Consider the following 21,970-nt stretch of genomic DNA (forward strand, 5'->3'; position numbering starts at 1 on the left):
ACCGGAGGACAGATCCGAAGCCATTGATCAAGGCACCCCATCCTTAGCTGCTCTGTGGTAAACCACTCCCTAAAACATTCTGTAGTACCAACCTAGGTGATGCCAGGTGCCGCTAGGGCGCCAGAAGCTCACTGCACATCAGTAACAGGAAAAGTTTAATAACCACTTGAGAGATTAGCAGCTCAATTTCAACAAGCCTCCGCCAATTCTTATTTCAAATAAAAACAATACTGGGCACCGACGTCAGTTCAACGTCTAGTTTTGATTTACATTTGGTTGAGTTGTCAACTAATGTGAATTCACAGTAAAATTAGGTTGAAAGTTGGGTGAAAAAAATATCCAGGTTTCCACTTTGATTCAACGGCTTCACATAGATTTTTTTAGGTTTGAAATGACATGGAAACATTGATTCCACAAGTTGTTGCCCAGTGGGAAGTAATTATCCTTTCAGGTGATTTATCAAACCAACTGGCTTGGTCTTCAAACTCCATGGATCGAAATAACCAACACTTAATCAGATTACAAAATAGAGAGTAGAAACTAAAATACCACTAAATCACAATTTACTTTTTGAAAGTCCTATATCTTGAAAACGTGATTGCTGACATGCGGGACTATTATCAGCAGTGCACTATTGGAAAAAAAACTAAATATAGTTGGAAGTGGAATGGGATTATTCCTTCAATCCCTATACACTTGTGGAGATCACAGGTGTTAGTATTATGGCAATAGCACCACCTTGCCCTTTGATAGACTAGGTGGAAGTTTCACCATATTACTTATACCAATAAATCAGATCTCCAGAAGTGCACAGGGGTCAATTTAGGATTGAGCCCATGTCTCCAGTATTATGCAAGCAATATGTTTTTTTTTTTTACCACACTTACGAGAAACACTCCGGGCTCACATCAGGGGATCTATTCACTAGAAAACAAACAGGGAGGGACCTACCTGAATTTGTCCCCCCCCCCAACAAAAAAACATATTTTAATTGCAAATGCAACATTTTGGACTAATGATTACACCCCAGGCCTAGAAAAGGAATGAGAAAAGTAAAAAATGGATTTGGGATGACCGTTTTATTGTGGGCCATTGAAATACATGGGTGTAAATATCAACAAAGAAAGTTCATGGTTGACGGACGCCTGTACATTACATTCTAACAAAGAAACTGGTGGTCACGCTGGCGATTTCATTTGATGCGTTTCAGTATTCCAACAGAGACAGGCTCGCAGTGAATCAACGGTAGGGACACGTTTCTCTGCAAGGGGACAATCCATATAAAAGAAAGCAACTCATGACTAAAAGTTAAATTGGTTAACACTTAAATCACACCTCTATCAAGGTCTACATCATTTCAATACAGCCATACAATACAAGTATACAAGATTTTTTAATGGTTAGAAGGAATACAACCAAAAGTAGGGATGAATATGCAAACCAAAACTTTTTACAGAAAATACTATTTGAAGCTATGTGATGGTACAGTAAGTCTTGTCTGAGGGACTATCATATGGTAAGCGGATCTCAATAATAATCACAAATTGTCTTACTGAACATATCCCAAAATAAGTGTACAATATGCACACTTGGAGAAATAGAAAATTAAAAGCTATGCAGTAAATATGAAGACCGGTCAGTGGAAATTCATTTAAAGTGGGAAAACAAACAGATTGCTCCCTCCCTCTCACAGCTCCATTGTAGAAAGAATAGTCTGATGTTTGTCCATGAGTTCCATATTTCTGGCAACAACATGATGCCACTATGAAGGGAGGAGAGAGAGAGGGGGATGGGAGAAGGGTTTATTATTTTTCAAGAGTGCCGCTGTACTTTAGTCAGCCTATCCAATAGGAGAAGAAGAGGGGGGGAGAATTTCAGTACCTTCTGAATTTCTTTAGTCTTTATTCTTCTCCCCCCCCCACCCATTTGTTTCTTTCCTCAAAAGGAAGTTGACGTGTGGTGTCATTAAGATGCTGCTGTGGGGGTGGGATTTGGGGCAGGTAGGAGGGCTCTCATTGGTTGTTTTTAGCTTTGGCGTGTGTGAGGATGTGAGACTTGAGGTTGGTTGACTGGGCAAACTTCTTATTGCAGCCGTCGAAGGGGCATACGTAGGGCCGGTCACCGGTGTGGATACGAACGTGTGTGCGCAGGTTAAAGTCCAGCGAAAACCTCTTCCCACAGCCCTCAAAAGTACACTGCACACAGAAAGGAGACCATGGATGGACAACAAGAAACATTTATTAGGATATATGAATTAATAGTAAGTGTGTGCAGTTAAATTCAGTGCTCAACATGCATTAGTCTTTTTGGGCCAATGTCCTAGCAAAATGTACGCAGACCCTCAATGCAAGTTAAGGGACTTATTTTAAATTTGTGAATAAACCCTGTGGCAAAAATGTTACACTACAGTGTCAAACACAGAGTACTTGGGAGGGTTTCTCCTTTTATGTGAGTGTGTGTGTCTGGGTATTGTACCTGGAAGGGTTTCTCCTTTTATGTGAGTGTGTGTGTCTGGGTATTGTACCCGGAAGGGTTTCTCCTTTTATGTGAGTGTGTGTGTCTGGGTATTGTACCTGGAAGGGTTTCTCCTTTTATGTGAGTGTGTGTGTGTCTGGGTATTGTACCTGGAAGGGTTTCTCCCCTGTGTGAACGAGTTGGTGGCGTTTGAGTTTAGAGCTCTCTACGAAGGCCTTGCCACACTCGGCACAGACGTGCACGCGAGGCCCGTGGGTGTGGAGATGCTTCCTCATCGCCGAGTTGTCCCTGAACATCTTAGTACAGCCCTGAGTGAGAGAGTTCCGTTATTGAGCCATGTGGGACGCCTTACGGTTCAATGGGGACCAAGACAACTGTCAAGTCGGGCATAAACTGAGAAAGAGACCGGGTAGGAAAGATACTGCTGGAAACTGACTACTTACTTTATGAGGGCAGGCTATCGTCCTGGGAGCGTCATCTTCTTTTATCTTCCTCGGCTTCATCCTGAGAAAACATCAGATATGGAGGTAACTTTCATTCTATTGCATTCACAGGAAACAGAACTCAAATAATGTTGCCCATATACAAAATTCAAGTAACCATGTTCAATTGCTAACCAAATAATATAAACCAGCACCCATGGAAGAGTTTCAGCATGGCTGAAACAGCCGGTTCCCTCCTTTCACTGTGTCCAGGTGCTCTGTGTCAGTGCGTGGGTTGAAGTCTAGAACTTACCGCACTGGGCTCTGACCATAGGGACCCGCAGAGTTACTGAAGGGGCTAAGAACACAACATCCAAACGGGAGTCAGAAAGAGCTCATCACTCCCTTTAGGAAGGAGACTAGGCTATATACCTCCGACATCTACTACAGGAAAGCTGCCACATCAAGTGCTACCTTCCAAGACTTGAGTAGCCAGGCAACATGAAGAGAATCACAAATCCTGGCATCTTGCTAAATACCACGTTACAAGGTGTGCCACAATTATTTATGTGTCAGAGCTTAGGCTATGCAATAGTTGTGTGTTCATTGTATATATCCGTGATGGGACAGGTGAGTTTAAACAGACAGACACTGACCTGGCGAACTCTGCCAGCTGTTTGGGGTCTGACAGGTCGATGCCAGGTATCCCTCCAGGGGGCAGCTTCTTCCCAGTCATGTATTCAGAGTAGTCCGGAGGGGAATTGTCACCAATGATCTGTTCTTCAACAACCGACTCATGGTCGATGTCTTTTTTGTCATCTAGGATACAATGCAGGGACTTAACCGAAAATAGCCTTACAAGACCGGGGTACACCATCGCAGTTTGAAAACAGTCATGTTAACAACAATACTGTAGCAATATTTCTAGACAGTGTACCTAGTCTGGCTGTGTTATTACCAAAAGTAAATACAATCTATACAATCATGCATCACCTTGATCCCCCTGCACCAGCCAAAATAATGTCTAGCCCTGATGGTAGTCGCATATTTATTTTTTGTAGCCACATTATAATGGGTTTACTAGCAAGCGAACGGGGGACTATAATTCTAATGTATCAATCATGCATAATCCAAATGCGGATACACGTTGCTCATGCAATACTGGAAGGGTCTTCGTGTTTAGGAACGTCTTACTTGTGTTGGAAACTCGCTAGCTGTAACTTATAGAACCTTTGTTAACAGTAACAGAGCTAAATATATATATATATATTAAAGCTAGCTAACGTTAGCTGGTTATGCGGACGAAAAGTGTGTGCATCAATGCGTGGGCGTAGACTAGAAATGCGACTCGTTTTTTAGCAAACAAATATATTTGCCCAGCTATTTAAAATCTAAGTTAAAACTCAACTGGTGCTAAATTACAGGGTTACTGGTCTAGATAATCACGGCGGCAGCTAACTAATTGTCCGCATAGCCAACTAGCTAGTTAACCGAGTGGAAAATAGCTAGCTGGCTACGCCACCGCGGCCTAGTCTCTGGAGCCAACAGCGCGCTTGCTCCCCCAACCGCCGCCATCTTCGCCCCGCCGCTCTATCGCCATTTTTTCGGGCCGCCATACTGGTTCTCGGGGAACATGGCGGCGCCCATCAACATCTAAAAACATGGCCTCCCTTCATAACAAAAACATTTCAACCTAACCGACAGGCAATTCTGCACCGAAAACAACTCAAAGTGATCCCGACCGTGGCCTGGTGAACTACCCGAGGAAATAGACTGGTGCAGAAGGACAACGCCCTGCAACAAGGCCCCTTGCACAGGCTAACGAACAATGCCGGGAGCGAGATACACTTTTCGAATTGACGGATTACATACAACCGACCACTTACCCGAAGCCCACATTGTAACAGAGAATTCCCCCTCCAGAGTCTTTATTTGCACTTGCTTCTGTTCCCATTTTCTACCGCTTGCTTCTGCAGCACCCAAATAGCTCTTTTTCCCCGCTTTCTTGCCACTGCCGCCTCCCCCTCTCTTCATCCGACCAACCGAGCTTTTCCCGGCCACAGTCACCAGAGTCTGTTCGATGTACTCGTCTTCGACGCCGGGTGCTGGGACGGGGATGAGGATTTGATCCTCGTAACTCCCGTCCGCATGCATATCCGAATCATCCCCGCCAACAACCTCCTCTCTTGTCTGCACTAGGATCACTTCTTGATGGTGGTGGTGGATCGAATTCGGGTCGTCTGATACCAGCGGCTGAAGTGCTATCATCGGCTGGTCATCATCATCGTCCTCGTCGTCTTCTTCCCCGACCACCGTAGTCTCTATAGTCTCCACTGGTATCGTTTCCACCTCTATCTCGTGCAACTCCACTATTTCGGCCGGCATCTCCGAGCCGTCCGCCTCAATATACAGCGTATCGCCGGATGCCATGTTGAATTCCGCCAGCTTGCTTCTCACGCACCCTGTGCTGTGTTCGTTTGCCCAACAAACACACCCCCTGTTCCAGTTCTCTCTCTCTCTCTACGATAACGCAAATAGCTATCTAACTCAATTCCGTCCCACACCACCAATTCCCGTCGCCACTATGCTCTAAAAAAAAAAAAATCACAAACATCGCGAGACTTCTAGAACAGGGTGTCTGGTGAGGGATATGTTTAGACCAAAAAATAAAATGAATCACATATGAATTAATAAATGAATGGCTTGGTGAATATTTTTTAGGTTGCTAAAACATGAAGGGCCACAAAGACTTTGACCAACTCACTGCTATGCGTAATGCAACATAAGACTTAAATAGTTTTCTCAATGCAGAAAATGACTATTTCATAGAGCGAGGTTTCCCAAACTCAGTCCTGGGGCACCCCAAAGGAGCATGTTTGGTTTTTTGCCCTAGCACTACACAGCTGATTCAGCACCGAGTTTGGGAAGCCCTGGTAGAGAAGCGGCCACCTCAAATACCCATGGGTATTTGGCCCATCTAATCCTATAGATGTATTTCATACCGTTTCATATACTTCTTGAATATTACCCTACACATCCAAAGGGAAATACTGCCCTTGATTTATGTTTGTTGGGTTTTCTACAAAAACACCTTTACTGTAAAGTAGGTTACTCTATATACAGTAGCTGGTCTTTGACCTCTTTCCTAATCTGACCTCCAGATGGCAGTATATACATGGGGACAAAATCCAACAAAATCCACATTCCAGACAGTATATTGTATTGTCTCTTGTGGTGCAGTCATGTATCTGCAATACCTATCCCGCCTACTGCCTGCAAGAGTCTATTCTTATCAGGATCTCCTTTATGTAGAGAATCATTCAACCCTATACATTGCACTGCTCTAAATTGATCCCCAATGAATTCGAACCCAGGATAGTATTATGTGTTGTTACAAAGTAAAACCGAAAGGAACCGATAGACCAAATGATGTACATAGTGGCCCATAGTGTATGAATACACAGTCTGACTAGGTGAATACTTGAGAATGAACACTGAATCAAGCAGTTAATCAAGCAGAACAAAAAAAAAAAACAACTAACAGACAAAACTCACAATCAGAGACCACTTTGTGTATCCAAGACATTGTTCACAGTTTTATTTGAATTCATTTTTAATGTAGTGTGTGTCGTTTTAAAAATTTTAAACCAGGAAGCACTTGGTCAAAAAAAGTAAATAATAAAACGAACAATACTTATTCTTGCAGCCAATAAACATTTTCAACAACATCATCACAAATACTCTGGTGTATTGATGTTTTCCTTTTCATAAGATTGCAATATCCAAAGAGCAATAGTTTATATACCACCCTCCCTTTCAGGTTAAAGACCTGTTTTTAAAAATCTTTCAGTCAGTGATTCCACACACACACACACACACACACACACACACACACACACACACACACACACACACACACACACACACAAAACTGTGTTGGCGAAAAAGGATACAAAACTCTTCAAAAAATCTCAAGGTCAGGTCATGAGAAAGAAATCCGTATGTGCTTATTATTGTATTTTAAAACAAAACCAAAAGGAAAAAAAAATACAATATAAAATATAAAAGGCTGACATAAAATGATGTGTTATTATTATCATCATCCATATCATTATCATGATTATTTTGTCATTTTTACTATTGCCATCACTTAAACTACTACGATTCATGTTCACACCATTACATCTACAATAATAAAAATAATAGTCATAATAATGACAATGGTAGTAATAATAACCCCAAACAACATTTTTTAAAAACAAAACAATAAACTCCTAAAAAAAACAAGAGGTTACTTCATTGAATTGAATAAATGTTGCCTTTTAGACTGGAAAAAAGAACAGCAAACATGGGTTACCGATGGACAGATTGAAGGGAAAAAGAGAGAGAAAACCTAAACCAAAGAAACAGAGAAAAGCAGTGAGAGTGTCCATCCGTCCTATTCTTCCAAACCAAGCGTAACATTCCTGTAGTCTTACAGCAACATTGTTACGTTGCTACAACATCACAGCAATGTACAATAAATAAAAGGTCGTAGTCCGGGCCTTTGATCCTCTCCTTGCTTCCTAACAGTAGTTGGCGTGGGGGGGAACGATGGTTCCAAAAGCTGGGATCACATGAAAGATTATGTCGTACTGATTCTGCTCAGTTCTTGTCTAATGGCTGGAAGAGAGAAGTGACACACAAGAGGAGTGTTACAGGCCATGTCATAAACATAAAAGGTGCTGTCAAAGCCCAATATTAGTATATTAGCATTATTAGTTACAGTTTCTCTGTTTCTGATGCTCTCTGGTGGATAATACGTCTCACTTCTCCCTCTCTAACAATAACAAGCACATTTGATCAGTTACAAATGTATGTGTAGTAAACTACACTCAATTTCCCATGGAGACATTCTCTGGCGAGGTGAGTGAGGACGACGTACCATCAATGATCTCATCCTTCACCTTGTGCAATTCACGAACGACTTCTTCCAAGATTTCCTGTTTCAAGGACAAACGAGTTAATCATAACAGGTATAATACCTCTTCAGATTTAAAAAGCATATGTGCCACTGACTGATTGCAGGCCACCTTACCTGCTTCATTCTGTCAAAGTCTAAGGCGTCTGTGTCGCTGCTACTCCCCACAGGTCGTACCCTACAGAAAAGTAAAACACTCTCACAGTTACACCCTTCATTATATCATTGGTATTTCAATGTATTTATTTGACAAATGCACACAGAGCGAACATGCAAGAGAAAAACAAGTGCACATATAAGGCATTAAGTGTACAGAGGGAAACATGTACAGTCATTTACACAGTTAAACAGGCAATCCCTTGATTGAAATCAAATCCAATTGTATTAGTCAGATGTGCCAAATACAACAGGTGTAGCCCTTACAGTGAAATGCTTACTTACGAGCCCCTAACCAACAATGCAGTTTAAAAAAATACGGATAAGAATAATAAATAGAAGTAACAAGTAATTAAAGAGCTCCAGTAAAATAACAATAGCGAGACTATATGCAGGGGGGTACCGATACAGAGTCAATGTGCAGGGGCACCGGTTAGTTGAGGTAATATGTACATGTAGGTAGAGTTATTAAAGTGACTATGCATAGATGATAACAGAGAATAGCAGTGGTGGAAAGAGGAAGGGGGGGGGGGGGCTGCAAATAGTCTGGGTAGCCATTTGATTAGATGTTCAGGAGTCTTATGGCTTGGGAGTAGAAGCTGTTTAGAAGCCTCTTGGACCTAGACTTGGCGCTCCGGTATCGCTTGCCGTGCGGTAGCAGAGAGAACAGTCTATGACGAGGGTGGCTGGAGTATTTGACCATTTTTAGGGCCTTCCTATGACACTGACTAGAATAGAGGTCCTGGAGGACAGGAAGCTTGGCCCCAGTGATGTACTAGGCCAGTCGCGCTACCATCTATAGCGCCTTGCGGTCAGAGGCTGAGCAGTTGCCATACCAGGCAGTGATGCAACCAGTCAGGATGCTCTCGATGCTGCAGCTGTAGAACCTTTTGCCATATCGTTTCAGTCTCCTGAGGGGGAATAGATTTTGTCGTGCCGTCTTCACGACTGTCTTGGTGTGCTTGGACCATGTTAGTTTGTTGGTGATGTGGGCGCCAAGGAACTTGAAGCTCTCAACCTGCTCCACTGCAGCCGCGGTGATGAGAATGGGGGCGTGCTCTGTCTTCTTTTTCCTGTAGTCCACAATCATCTCTTTTGTCTTGATCATGTTGAGGGAGAGGTTGCTATTCTGGAAACACCAGGCCAGGTCTCTGACCTCCTCCCTATAGGCTGTCTTGTCGTTGTCGGGAATCAGGCCTACCACTGTTGTGTCATCGGCAAACTTAATGATGGTGTTGGAGTCGTGCCTGGCCGTGCAGTCATGAGTGAACAGGGAGTACAGGAGGGGACTGAGCACGCACCACTGAGGGGCCCCTGTATTGAGGATCAGCGTGGCAGATGTGTTGTTACCTACCCTTACCACGTGGGGGCGGCCCATCAGGAAGTCCAGGATCCAGTTGCAGAGGGAGGTGTTTAGTCCCAGGGTCTTTAGCTTATTGTTGAGCTTTGAGGGCATTATGGTGTTGAATGCTGTCAGAGCAGCTCACAGATCACTGCACCTGTACATAGCCCATCTGTAAACAGCCCATCTATCTACCTACCACATCCCCATACAGTATTTATTTATTTATCTTGCTCCTTTGCACCCCAGTATCTTTACTTGCACATTCATCTTCTGCACATCTACCATTCCAGTGTTTAATTGCTATATTGTAATTACTTCGCCACCATGGCCTATTTATTGCCTTAACTCCCTTATCTTATCACATTTACACTCACTGTACATAGACTTTTTGTTTTCTTTTTTTCTACTGTATTATTGGCTATGTTTTGTTTACTCCATGTGTAACTCTGTGTTGTTGTATGTGTCGAATTGCTATGCTTTATCTTGGCCAGGTCACAGTTGCAAATGAGAACTTGTTCTCAACTAGCCTACCTGGTTAAATAAAGGTGAAATAAAAATACATTTAAAAAATGCTGAGCTGTGGTCAGTGAATAGCATTCTCACATAGGTGTTCCTTTTGTCCTGGTGGGAAAGGGCAGTGTGGAGTGCAATACAGATTGCATCATCTGTTGATCTGTTGGGGCGGTATGCAAATTGGAGTGGGTCTAGGGTTTCTGGGATAATGGTGTTGATGTGAACCATGACCAGCCTTTCAAAGCACTTCATGGCTACAGACATGTTGGTATTACAGACTCGGACAGGGAGAGGTTGAAAATGTCAGTGAAGACACTTGCAAGTTGATCAGCGCATGCTCACAGTATTCCGTCTGGCCCTGCGGCCTTGTGAATGTTGACCTGTTTAAAGGTCTTGCTCACATCGACTGCGGAGACCATGATCACACAGTTGTCCGGAACAGCTGGTGCACTCATGCATGTTTCAATGTTATCTGCCTCGAAGCGAGCATAGAAGTAGTTTAGCTCGTCTGGTAGGCTCACTGGGCAGCTCTCGGCTGTGCTTCCCTTTTTAGTCTGTAACGGTTAGCAAGCCCTGCCACAGCCGACGAGCGTCAGAGCCAGTGTAGTACGATTCGATCTTAGTCCTGTATTGATGCTTTGCTTGTTTGATGGTTCGCCGGAGGGCATAACGGGATTTCTTATAAGCTTCCAGGTTAGAGGTCCGTTCCTTGAAAGCGGCAGTTCTAGCCTTTGGCTCAGTGTGGATGTTGCCTGTAATCCATGGCTTCTGGTTGGGGTATGTACGTACAGTCACTGTGGGGACGACGTCATCGATGCACATATTGATGAAGCCAATGACTGATGCGGTATATTCCTCAATGCCATCGGAGGAAGCCCGGAACATATTCCAGTCTGTGCTAGCAAAACAGTCCTGTAGCTTAGCATCTGCTTCATCTGACCACTTTTTTTTATTGATCAAGTCACTGGTTCTTTCTGCTTTAATTTTAGCTTGTAATCAGGAATCAGGAGGGTAGAATTATGGTCAGATTTTCCAAATGGAGGGCGAGGGAGAGCTTTGTATGCGTCTCTGTGTGTCGAGTAAAAGTGGTCCAGAGTTTTTTCCCCTCTGGTTGAACAAGTTTCCCTGCATTAAAGTCCCCGGCTACTAGGAGCGCCACCTCTGGGTGAGCGTTTTCTTGTTTGCTTATGGCGTTATACAGCTCATTCAATGCTGTCTTAGTGCCAGCCTTGTTGATTAATTACGAGATGTATGTTGATAGACTGACTGAGTCCCTCAGGTTCTCACCTTGACACCAGTGATGACCTCTCGGCAGAGTTGGCTCTGTCCCATGGCTTCTTCCCTCCATCTGAGAGGGAAGGAGAAGAGAAGACAGGGGTCAGGTGAGGGAAAACATTACCTAAACATGTCAATTGTATTGTTTCCATACAGTATACATTGTGTTGTTCTTGTGTCGTACAGTATACATTGTGTTGCTCTTGTGTAGTACAGTTTCTATGGTGTTGCATTTGTACTGTGTATATTGTATGTAGTGTGTATGACTGTAGTACCTGTGGCGTTTTGTCCACCCCTGGTGCTGGGTGAAGGGGATCCGTTGGGGTCATCCTGAAAAACAACAGGAGGAACATGTTGAGGTCAACTAAGGAGAAGTGAGCCATACATTTAATGATGAAAAGAGACATATGTCACTGTTGTATCATCAGTCAGCATCACTCACGTTTTGGCTGTCTTCAGGCTTCTCTGACGCTGCTTTCCTTCTGGGGGCAAGAAGAAGCCTCAAGTCAGGCCCTCATTCGGTTTGATATCAAAGTAGTACATTCAATATGGCTGCCGGCCCACTCCACATATGACAGGAAATTATGTTGAATAGAGATGTCTGTTGTGGTGGTTTTAACAATGCTCTGAATAGGAATGTCTGTTCTAGTGTTTCTAACTCTATGCTCTGACCTCCGCGCCAGCAGAGCATTCATCTCCTCCATCAGTCCTCCGCTGCTGCCACTCGTCCTGTTGGCATCGTTTTTGGCCCCCGATCCTGAAGAGTTAGAGTCCTCAGGCTGGAGAGAGAAGGAAGACACACACACACACACACAGCGTATGTTAGGTGAGGATAGAACGGAGTGTGTGTGACGACACCTGGTTGTAAGAGGCGGAGCACAAGTTAAGGGTCTGAAGGGGCTTCCTTTCCTAGTTCTGCTCCACTGATAGGAAAGAGCTGGGCTTGGTGAACATTGTGCTTTCACCCATCCTCTGTTATGAGATCAGTGCAGATGAAGGAACGAAGAAGAGGAGGAGGAGAGGAGGTCTTTAGACTTTTGAGATGCACACGCAGTGTGTTTGCCTGGGCCTTTTTGTTACTACTATAAAGGTCATTACATCTTTATAAACCCTCATAGGATGCTCTTACATCCCCATGTCTAAGACGGTATTGATAGATTGTCTGAGAGGGTAAGTCCATGCACTACTTTATGTTATGTAACATGGTGATTAGTGTGATTGGCATCTTACTCTATTGACGCGGCGCAGTTTGGCTCCAGCGATCATGGCGGCAAGTCCCGTTGGGGCGGAAGCCTCCTCACCTTGTCCCCCTCCACCCATTGGCAGCGGAGGAGGCAGGGGGGGCGGGGGAGCCCCTGCCGAGGGGGGAGGGGGCCCGGGAGGGGAGGAGGCATAGGGGCACCCAGGGAGGGGGGGCCTCCACCTAAAGAGGAGCCCATGGACATGGGGGGCGGCATGGGGGCTGGGGGGGCTACAGAAAGCATACCGGGATGGCCCGGGAAAGGAGAGCCTGGTGAAATTGAGAGAGGGCGAGAGAAGGAGAAGAGAGAAAATAAGACATTGTTTATAGTGTCACATAGTGTCTGACTTTGAAAGGGAGTATGCACTCACATCAGGCCCTTGAGACTGTAAAGACGACCTTTACTTTTAAAACATTTCCATTTCACTGTTCAGTAGGTTGAGTTTAGCGTTTTCCTCACCTGGGTTTGAGGATCGTCGCTCCCTCTCCATGTGGGCCTGCATCTGCTGTTGCTCCATCATCTGCCTGGGGAGACAGCAGACACACAGTCAGTCAGTCAGCCAGTCAGCTAGCCCACCTCCAATTTATGCCTGTCATAGCACAGTCAGTGAAATAGGCCAACTGAGCCCTATTGCCCCATAGAGCAGGGACATTTGACAAACAGCCAGTGAGTCATACAGCCAGCAGTCCTTCAATTGTATTTATAAACTAGGTGGTTCGAGCCCTGAATGCAGGCTGGCTGAAAGCCGTGGTATAGCAGACCGTATACCACGGGTAACCAGTTTATAATAGCAATAAGGTCCCTTGGGGGTTTGGTATCCATAAGAACAGCCCTTAGCCGTGGTATATACGTATATACTGTACTCTATATCATCTACTGCATCCTTATGTAATTACATGTATCACTAGCCACTTTAACTATGCCACTTTGTTTACATACTCATCTCATATGTATATACTGTACTCGATACCATCTACTGTATCTTGCCTATGCCGCTCTGTACCATCACTCATTCATATATCTCTATGTACATATTCTTATCCCCTTACACTGTGCATAAGACAGTAGTTTTGAAATTGTTAGTTAGATTACTTGTTGGTTATTACTGCATTGTCGGAACTAGAAGCACAAGCATTTCGCTACACTCGCATTAACATCTGCTAACCATGTGTATGTGACAAATAAATTTGATTTGATTTGATTTGTATATTGGCCATATACCACACCCCCTCGGGCCTTATTGCTTAAATGCACCACAGTCAGTTAGCCTACAGTCCTACAGCTCTACAGTTCTCCAGCTGTCCAAGGTCTGGTAAAATGACGGGATGTGGTGGTATACACTGAGCGTACAAAACATTAGGAACACCTTCCCAATATTGAGTTGCACCCCCTTTTGCCCTCAGAACTGCCTCAATTCATCAGGGCATGTACATCAATGTTTCGAAAGCGTTCCACAGGGATGCTGGCCCATGAAGATGACAAAATTTCCCACAGTTGTGTCATGTTGGCTGGATGTCCTTCGGGTGGTGGACCATTCTTGATACATGCGTGAAAAACCCAGCAACGTTGCAGTTCCTGACACACTCAAACCGGTGCGCCTGGCACCTACTACCATACCCCCGTTCAAAGGCACTTCTATCTTTTGTCTTGCCCACTCACTCTCTGAATGGCACACATACACAATCCATGTCTCAAATTGTCTCAAGGCATACAAATACTTCTTTAACCTGTCTCCTCCCCTTCATCTACACTGATTGAAGTGGATTGAATAGTTGACATCAATAAGGGATCATAGATGTCACCTGGATTCACCTGGTCAGTCTCTGTCATGGAAAAAGCAGGTGTTCCTAATGTTTTGTACACACAGTGTCAGTATCCTGTATGTCTGCTTATGTGCAGGAATCAAATCAAATCAAATCTTATGTGCAGTACATGGACAAGTAGTGCTATTAACCTCCGTGACAAGAGAGATACTCTGCCTGCTGTTCACTATGCTGCAGGCTTTATGAGATTATCCCCCATTTCCACCTCTCTTTTCCCCCTTTCTCTCCTTCTTTACCCACTCTCTATCTCCCCCTCCCTCTCTTCCCCTCTCCCCCTCTGATGTGAGATGCATTTGTTAGAGCTCTGGGCAGAGAGAAACAGAAAGACATATTAGAGACACATATTTCCCCCAGATTACACAGACCCACAAATAATACAAAATAAATTGCAATTTTGATAAACTCCCATATCTGTTTGGTGAAATACCACAGCAGCATGATTTGGGACAGGTTGCCACACGAAGAGGACAACCAGTGAAGCACAAACACCATTGTAACTACAACCCATATTTAGTTGTATTTATTTTCCCTTTTGTACTTAAACTATTTCCACATTGTTACAACTCTGCACATAGCCATAATATAACATTTTAAATGTCTCTATTATTTTGAAACTTTTGTGAGTGTAAGGTTTACTGTTCATTTCTGATTCTTTATTTCACTTTAGTTTATTATCTATTTCACTTGCTTTGGCAATGTAAACACATGTTTCCCATGCCAATAAAGCCCTTTGAACTGAATTGAGATTGAATTGACAGCAGACAGAGAGAGAAAGAGCACACAGAGAGGAAGTGGAATTTTCCAGCTGCGTGTAATGTTGGAGACGAGATGTGCTGACCCAGCAGCCACAGGTCTGGGAGATACACACTGACTGTTACCACTGGAGGGGCTCCACACACACACACACACACACACACACACACACACACACACACACACACACACACACACACACACACACACACACACACACACACACACACACACACACACACACACACACACACACACACACACACACCTGATATTTTCATCTCCACATGGCAAAGAGCTGCAGTGCAACCCTGGCTCTTACCACTAGTGGGCGCCTCAGGAGTGTCCTCCACTGAGAGGTCGTCACATATCCATAATACAATCCTGTTTGTTCTGTTTCTGCTTTGGCATTTGGAATTGAGATGAAATGATAAGCGGAGCAGAAATAGCTCAGGCAACAAAGGGCTTGTGTAATTCCCTAGGGGGCGTAGAGACAGAGATAGATAGCAGAAACAGCTTGAGTTACTGTACCTCTCTGAATAGGTGCTATGGTGTAATCTAATAGTCCCGGAGCATAATCTCAAGCGCAAATCTGATATTAACATCTATTCTCCACAATCTGCCGACCGTGATTTAGCACAAATAAGTACTTCCTGTGTTTAGCCGTCATTAAAGCTCCATCATTCTCTTTCCCTCTTTTACTCTCTCTCTGTCTCTCTCTCTCTCTCTCTCTCTCTCTCTCTCTCGCTGTCAGACTCTCTGAGACTCCCGCTCTCTCCCCCCTGTATGTTAATCCTGTGAGGAGACAGAGGGAGAGAGAGAACAGAGGGAGGAGAGGAATAAAAGGTTGATGAGGACAGATGTCTGGCTGGGGGTCATGTGGGCAGGGCTGCTGCCTGTTAGCAGACTGAGTCCGTGTGACAGACCGTTCTTTATTGTGCAGTCTTTGCTGACAGACTCGCAGACAACACCGTGTGTTTACTGATCTAATCCTGTCGTTGGGCAATAGTTCTGGGAAGTTCAGTGAATGTGGTGTCTGATGTGTTTCCTGTCTTAGCCATGCTGACATCCAAATAACGAAGCTATACAATGCAGTGATCCTCTCTGTGGAAAACATTGTGCCAACGTTGCGTGGGTGTTGTGTGAACGTTGTTTCAATGTGGTGTGACCATCGTGTGGCTGCTTTGCCAATGCTGTGTCTTGTTGCGGGGTACCTCGATGCCTTACCTTGCTCTCTGCACCTCCATCTCGTCTGTAGTGGGCCCATTCTGGACTTGGCGCGGGACCACTGGGCCTGGAAGGAGAGGAGGGAAGGAAGGGAGAGAGAGAGAGAAGGGGAGAAAAGACAAGAGATATTTATTACCAATTGTTTGTATGGTTGGCTTTATTGTTGATGTTGGTGTTCGACGAGAGAGAGAGAGAGAGAGAGAGAGAGAGAGAGAGAGAGAGAGAGAGAGAGAGAGAGAATCCCAGTGTGTGTCTCTTATCTACCTGAAAGGTGAGAGGCGTAGACCACTCCCACCTGCATCACAGCTGTCACTCACTCTCTCTTACATCACAAACACATACTCCTGTTACATAGTAGTCTCGTAAATATGACCCTAGGCAATAGCAGTGACTTTCTTCTTAACTTCAATAATAAAAATAATTTTAAAAAAATCTCGCGTTTAGTGAAGGTAGTTGATACAAACTACCCAGCAGACTTGGAACATTCCCAGAACATTAGCTAAGATTCCCATGAAGTTCTAGTTAGGGTTTTCTAATAGAATTTATACAACATATCCTTGGAATGTTCTCCTAACATTCAGTAAAATGTTGTGCACAACATCTGTAACAACCTCCACAGAACGTTCCCCGAATGTTCTCATTAGGTTTCCAGGTAATGTAATAACACAACATACCAGTAATGTTTCCCCGCCAAACCAAAATTGGCTCTGCGAAAGTTCCCAAAACATTCCTTAGGTTGCGGCAAATGTTCTCATAACACAAAAACTGTCCAGTTATTTTAATGATTATACTGTTACCACAACCAAACGAGACATTCTGGGAACCTTTAAAGAACAGACAAAATGTGTTCTGGGAATGTTCTTGTAACATCAGGTGAAGGTTTTTTGCACCCGAAAAGAAACATTGTGGAATCATCTGCACAACTGGACATGTCATGTGTTTTGGAAAAATATATTTTGTGATGTCCCCACAATGTTCCCACCAGACTGTTTCCACAACCGAATGAAACATTCTGGGGAACCTTCACAGAACAAATGAAATGTGTTCTAGGCACATTCTTGCAACATCAGGCGAATGTTTTAGACAAACGTTCTATAATCCTCAGCATGACTGGACAGTCTTATGAGGACATTCGACGCGACCTAACAAATGTTCTGGGAACATTCACATAACCACTTTTGGTTTGCTGGGTATCCAGCAACTTGCTAGCTGCTATTTAGCATGTCATTTAAACCGATATGGCAGTGACGTAGTTCCTCTACGCCAAACGGACGTTTTGTTTCAGACAGACGCGTTGAGCTGGAACATTGAAACATTGTGGGAGGCAGCCTGGATGTCTAGCGAGACCAGTTACATAGCCCAAGCTTTGCCCGTGTGACTTTGCAAAAAGAGAGGGGCCTCGCAGTGGTACCAGTTTGACTGGGAATGTGGGGGGGGGGCCTGAATCAAAGGTATTCCTCAAGGCTTGGAGTTTGACACATCACTTATGACCTACGATCTCGTATGTCGTTCGCTACTGCCGGAAGTGTCTCCATAGCAACCCGTGATTGGTTAGAGAGGAGGTTGATGGCTGTGGTTGGTCGAGTTACAGCCAGTGTTCCAAAATAACACACAGCAACAAAGCAACCGGACTCACGATCTCTGGACAGTCACTCTCCATACCACTCCATACTGCTACCTCATCTCTTATTAATTAGTTATTAATTAGTTATCACACACCTGCCACGCGCACGCACGCGCGCACACACACACACACACACACACTTTGATAACAAAAAGCAAGTACTCAACAGTTTACATCCTAACACAACCATCCACAGTCTGAAAATCCAACAATATTCACAACAGCCAAACACAACACAACACACATAATCCCCGTATCCACAACAACCCAACAGCTATCTAATATCATTCAGCACTCACATAACAACACACACACCCACACACACACACACACACACACACACACACACACACACACACACACACACACACACACACACACAGACACACACACAACAAACCCAATCAAAATGAAATGAATGTCCACAAACGACTAATATCCACAACACTCAGTCACCTGAAAACACCTCTCACTCTCTTTCTCTCTCACACACACACCATGCCACAATCTTAACACATTTACACACATTCTATGTCACGATTATAACACAGACATACGTACACACAATCCAGTAAGAGTGTGAGAGACAGCAAGCAGCAGTACCTACAGGACATATTGAAGAGGACGAATCGGCTGTGGCAGACACAGAAGCACTGACAGACCCACTCTCTGCTCACTATAGCTCGCCCTGAGCCCTCCTCTTCCTCCATCTCTCTCCTCCTCCTCTGTCTCGCTCACCTGTCCAGGTATCTCTCCTGCCTCACCCACACCCATCCCCCTCCTACCCCTCTCGTCTCCAGTATCATCTCTAGTAATCTACACCTCTATGCAGCAGCAGGAGAGCGTGTGCAGGGTAGTTCACCTTTAACAAGGCCCTCCATCTTCCAGAAGCCTGGAGACTGAGAGACTGGCCAGGTGTCTCCATAGACATACATACAATAGACACACGCAGGTCATGGAGATCAGTGAGGCAGTCTGCACCAGGCCTCCAGAACACCAGGGGGCAGACGTGAGGAATAGTGAGGAGTGGTAAGGGGCCTGAGGTGCTGTGAGGCTCAGGCCTAATCCCAGATCAACCCGTACACCATAGCCACTACACCCACGCCTAATCCCAGATCAACCCGTACACCATAGCCACTACACCGACGCCTAATCCCGACACCATGGCCTACTCCATAGGCACTTGTTTAGACTAGAGAGGATTGAATAGGTGTATCCAATATGGCTGCTACCATATTACCTCCAGTATACCTATCGAATCCATTCAGAGCTCATCATAGGGGCTCGGAGGGAATTGGTGGATTGAGTGTAGGACCTGCTGTTTGGCAGTTCAGTCAGCGGTCTACTGCAACATTCTACAGGCTTAAATGAACATGATGTCAGCATGTTTCACTTTCATCATCTTGTGAGCGAGGTAACGAGTGTGTTTGTTTCAGTAAGCCTCTTTCTGAGGTGTAGGCCTAACACTGTTTGTTGCGCATGAGTGTTCAGTGTGTGTGTGTGTGTGTGTGTGTGTGTGTGTGTGTGTTTTTGTATAAGTCTCTCCAAGGACGGCAGAAGAGCCCTTGACATTATGGTGTCTGCTGAGCACACACACACACAGAGAGAGAGAGAGAGAGAGAGAGAGAGAGAGAGAGAGAGAGAGAGAGAGACACACACATAGGCTTACTGTTGTCTGTGTGTGTGTGTGTGTGTGTGGGGGGGGGTCTGTGACACTCGGAGACAGAGCAGAGGGGTGGTGGTGTATCTTCTGTCACTGGACCCTCTTTGTTCCCAGTTTGTGTGTGTGTGTGTGTGTGTGTATTCAGCAAAAGTAAAGCGGAGCACTTAAAGACGGGGCCCTGGGGACAACTCCTCAATGACTCATTTTAATTAACAGAGAGGAGGAGAGCAGAGTGAGGATGGAGAAAACACACAGTTACTGTGAGGACTGGGGAGGAGAGGACTCCACTGCCTCATTCTCTCTGTATCATTCTATTTATATCTCTCTCTCTCTCTATGTATAGCTGTGTCTCTCCATCTCAATTCAATTCAATTCAATTCAATTCAAGGGCTTTATTGGCATGGGAAACATGTGTTAACATTGCCAAAGCAAGTGAGGTAGATAATATATAAAGTGAAATAAACAATAAAAATTAACAGTAGACATCACACGTACAGAAGTTTCAAAACAATAAAGACATTACAAATGTCATATTATATATATATATATATATACAGTGTTTTAACAATGTACAAATGGTAAAGGACACAAGATAAAATAAATAAGCATAGATATGGGTTGTATTTACAATGGTGCGTGTTCTTCACTGGTTGCCCTTTTCTTGTGGCAACAGGTCACAAATCTTGCTGCTTTGATGGCACACGGTGGAATTTCACCCAGTAGATATGGGAGTTTTTCAAAATTGGATTTGTTTTCGAATTCTTTGTGGATCTGTGTAATCTGAGGGAAATATGTCTTTCTAATATGGTCATACATTGGGCAGGAGGTTAGGAAGTGCAGCTCAGTTTCCACCTCATTTTGTGGGCAGTGAGCACATAGCCTGTCTTATCTTGAGAGCCATGTCTGCCTACGGCGGCCTTTCTCAATAGCAAGGCTATGCTCGCTGAGTCTGTACATAGTCAAAGCTTTCCTTAATTTTGGGTCAGTCACAGTGGTCAGGTATTCTGCCGCTGTGTACTCTCTGTGTAGGGCCAAATAGCATTCTAGTTTGCTCTGTTTTTTTGTTAATTCTTTCCAATGTGTCAAGTAGTTATCTTTTTGTTTTCTCATGATTTGGTTGGGTCTAATTGTGCTGCTGTCCTGGGACTCTGTAGGGTGTGTTTGTGAACAGAGCCCCAGGACCAGCTTGCTTAGGGGACTCTTCTCCAGGTTCATCTCTCTGTAGGTGATGGCTTTGTTGTGGAAGGTTTGGGAATCGCTTCCTTTTAGGTGGTTATAGAATTTAACAGCTCTTTTCTGGATTTTGATAATTAGTGGGTATTGGCCTAATTCTGCTCTGCATGCATTATTTGGTGTTCTATGTTGTACACTGAGGATATTTTTGCAGAATTCTGCGTGCAGAGTCTCAATTTGGTGTTTGTCCCATTTTGTGAAGTCTTGGTTGGTGAGCGGACCCCAGACCTCACAACCATAAAGGGCAATGGTCTCTATGACTGATTCAAGTATTTTTAGCCAAATCCTAATTGGTATGTTGAAATTTATGTTTCTTTTGATGGCATAGAATGCCCTTCTTGCCTTGTCTCTCAGATCGTTCACAGCTCTGTGGAAGTTACCTGTGGTGCTGACGTTTAGGCCAAGGTATGTATAGTTTTTGTGTGCTCTAGGGCAACAGTGTCTAGATGGAATTTGTATTTGTGGTCCTGGTGACTGGACCTTTTTGGAACACCATTATTTTGGTCTTACTGAGATTTACTGTCAGGGCCCAGGTCTGACAGAATCTGTGCATAAGATCTAGGTGCTGCTGTAGGCCCTCCTTGGTTGGTGACAGAAGCACCAGATCATCAGCAAACAGCAGACATTTGACTGGATTCTAGCAGGGGAGGCCGGGTGCTGCAGACTCTTCTAGTGCCCACGCCAATTCGTTGATATATATGTTGAAGAGGGTGGGGCTTAAGCTGCATCCCTGTCTAACCCCACGACCCTGTGTGAAGAAATGTGTGTGTTTTTTGCCAATTTTAACCGCCCACTTGTTGTTTGTGTACATGGATTTGATAATGTCGTATGTTTTACCCCCAACACCACTTTCCATCAGTTTGTATAGCAGACCCTAATGCCAGATTGAGTCGAAGGCTTTTTTGAAATCAACAAAGCATGAGAAGACTTTGCCTTTGTTTTGGTTTGTTTGGTTGTCAATTAGGGTGTGCAGGGTGAATACATGGTCTGTTGTACGGTAATTTGGTAAAAAGCCAATTTGACATTTGCTCAGTACATTGTTTTCATTGAGGAAATGTACGAGTCTGCTGTTAATGATAATGCAGAGGATTTTCCCAAGGTTACTGTTGACACATATTCCACGGTAGTTATTGGGGTCAAATTTGTCTCCACTTTTGTGGATTGGGGTGATCAGTCCTTGGTTCCAAATATTGGGGAAGATGCCAGAGCTAAGTATGATGTTAAAGAGTTTTAGTATAGCCAATTGGAATTTGTTGTCTG

General features: G+C 44.3%; 1 protein-coding gene and 1 pseudogene across 4 annotated transcripts; both read right to left on the minus strand.

The window, feature by feature from the left end:
• Positions 1–1,060: 1,060 nt before the first annotated feature.
• On the minus strand, positions 1,061–5,472 carry LOC112250562 (transcriptional repressor protein YY1). Of its 4 annotated transcripts, XR_002953539.2 has the most exons (7): positions 4,784–5,472; positions 3,554–3,716; positions 3,211–3,255; positions 2,919–2,979; positions 2,625–2,783; positions 1,882–2,195; positions 1,061–1,762 (listed from the first exon to the last, which is right to left on the minus strand). XR_002953539.2 is itself a non-coding variant. In XM_024420815.2 (6 exons), the coding sequence occupies exons 1-6, from the start codon at positions 5,325–5,327 to the stop codon at positions 2,013–2,015; spliced, it is 1,155 nt and encodes a 384-aa protein (XP_024276583.1). In that variant the 5' UTR covers positions 5,328–5,472; the 3' UTR covers positions 1,061–2,012. The 4 variants fall into 4 exon arrangements, 3 of the variants coding, with proteins under 3 accessions (XP_024276583.1, XP_024276584.1, XP_024276585.1); XM_024420815.2 differs by having other exon boundaries at positions 1,061–2,195; XM_024420816.2 differs by having other exon boundaries at positions 1,061–2,195; positions 3,554–3,704; positions 4,784–5,471.
• A 1,001-nt stretch (positions 5,473–6,473) lies between these two features.
• LOC112250563 overlaps positions 6,474–21,970 on the minus strand; it is a 51,031-nt pseudogene continuing 35,534 nt past the window's right edge.

This window comes from Oncorhynchus tshawytscha, linkage group LG05, assembly GCF_018296145.1.
Source record: "Oncorhynchus tshawytscha isolate Ot180627B linkage group LG05, Otsh_v2.0, whole genome shotgun sequence".
Lineage (NCBI taxonomy): Eukaryota > Metazoa > Chordata > Actinopteri > Salmoniformes > Salmonidae > Oncorhynchus > Oncorhynchus tshawytscha.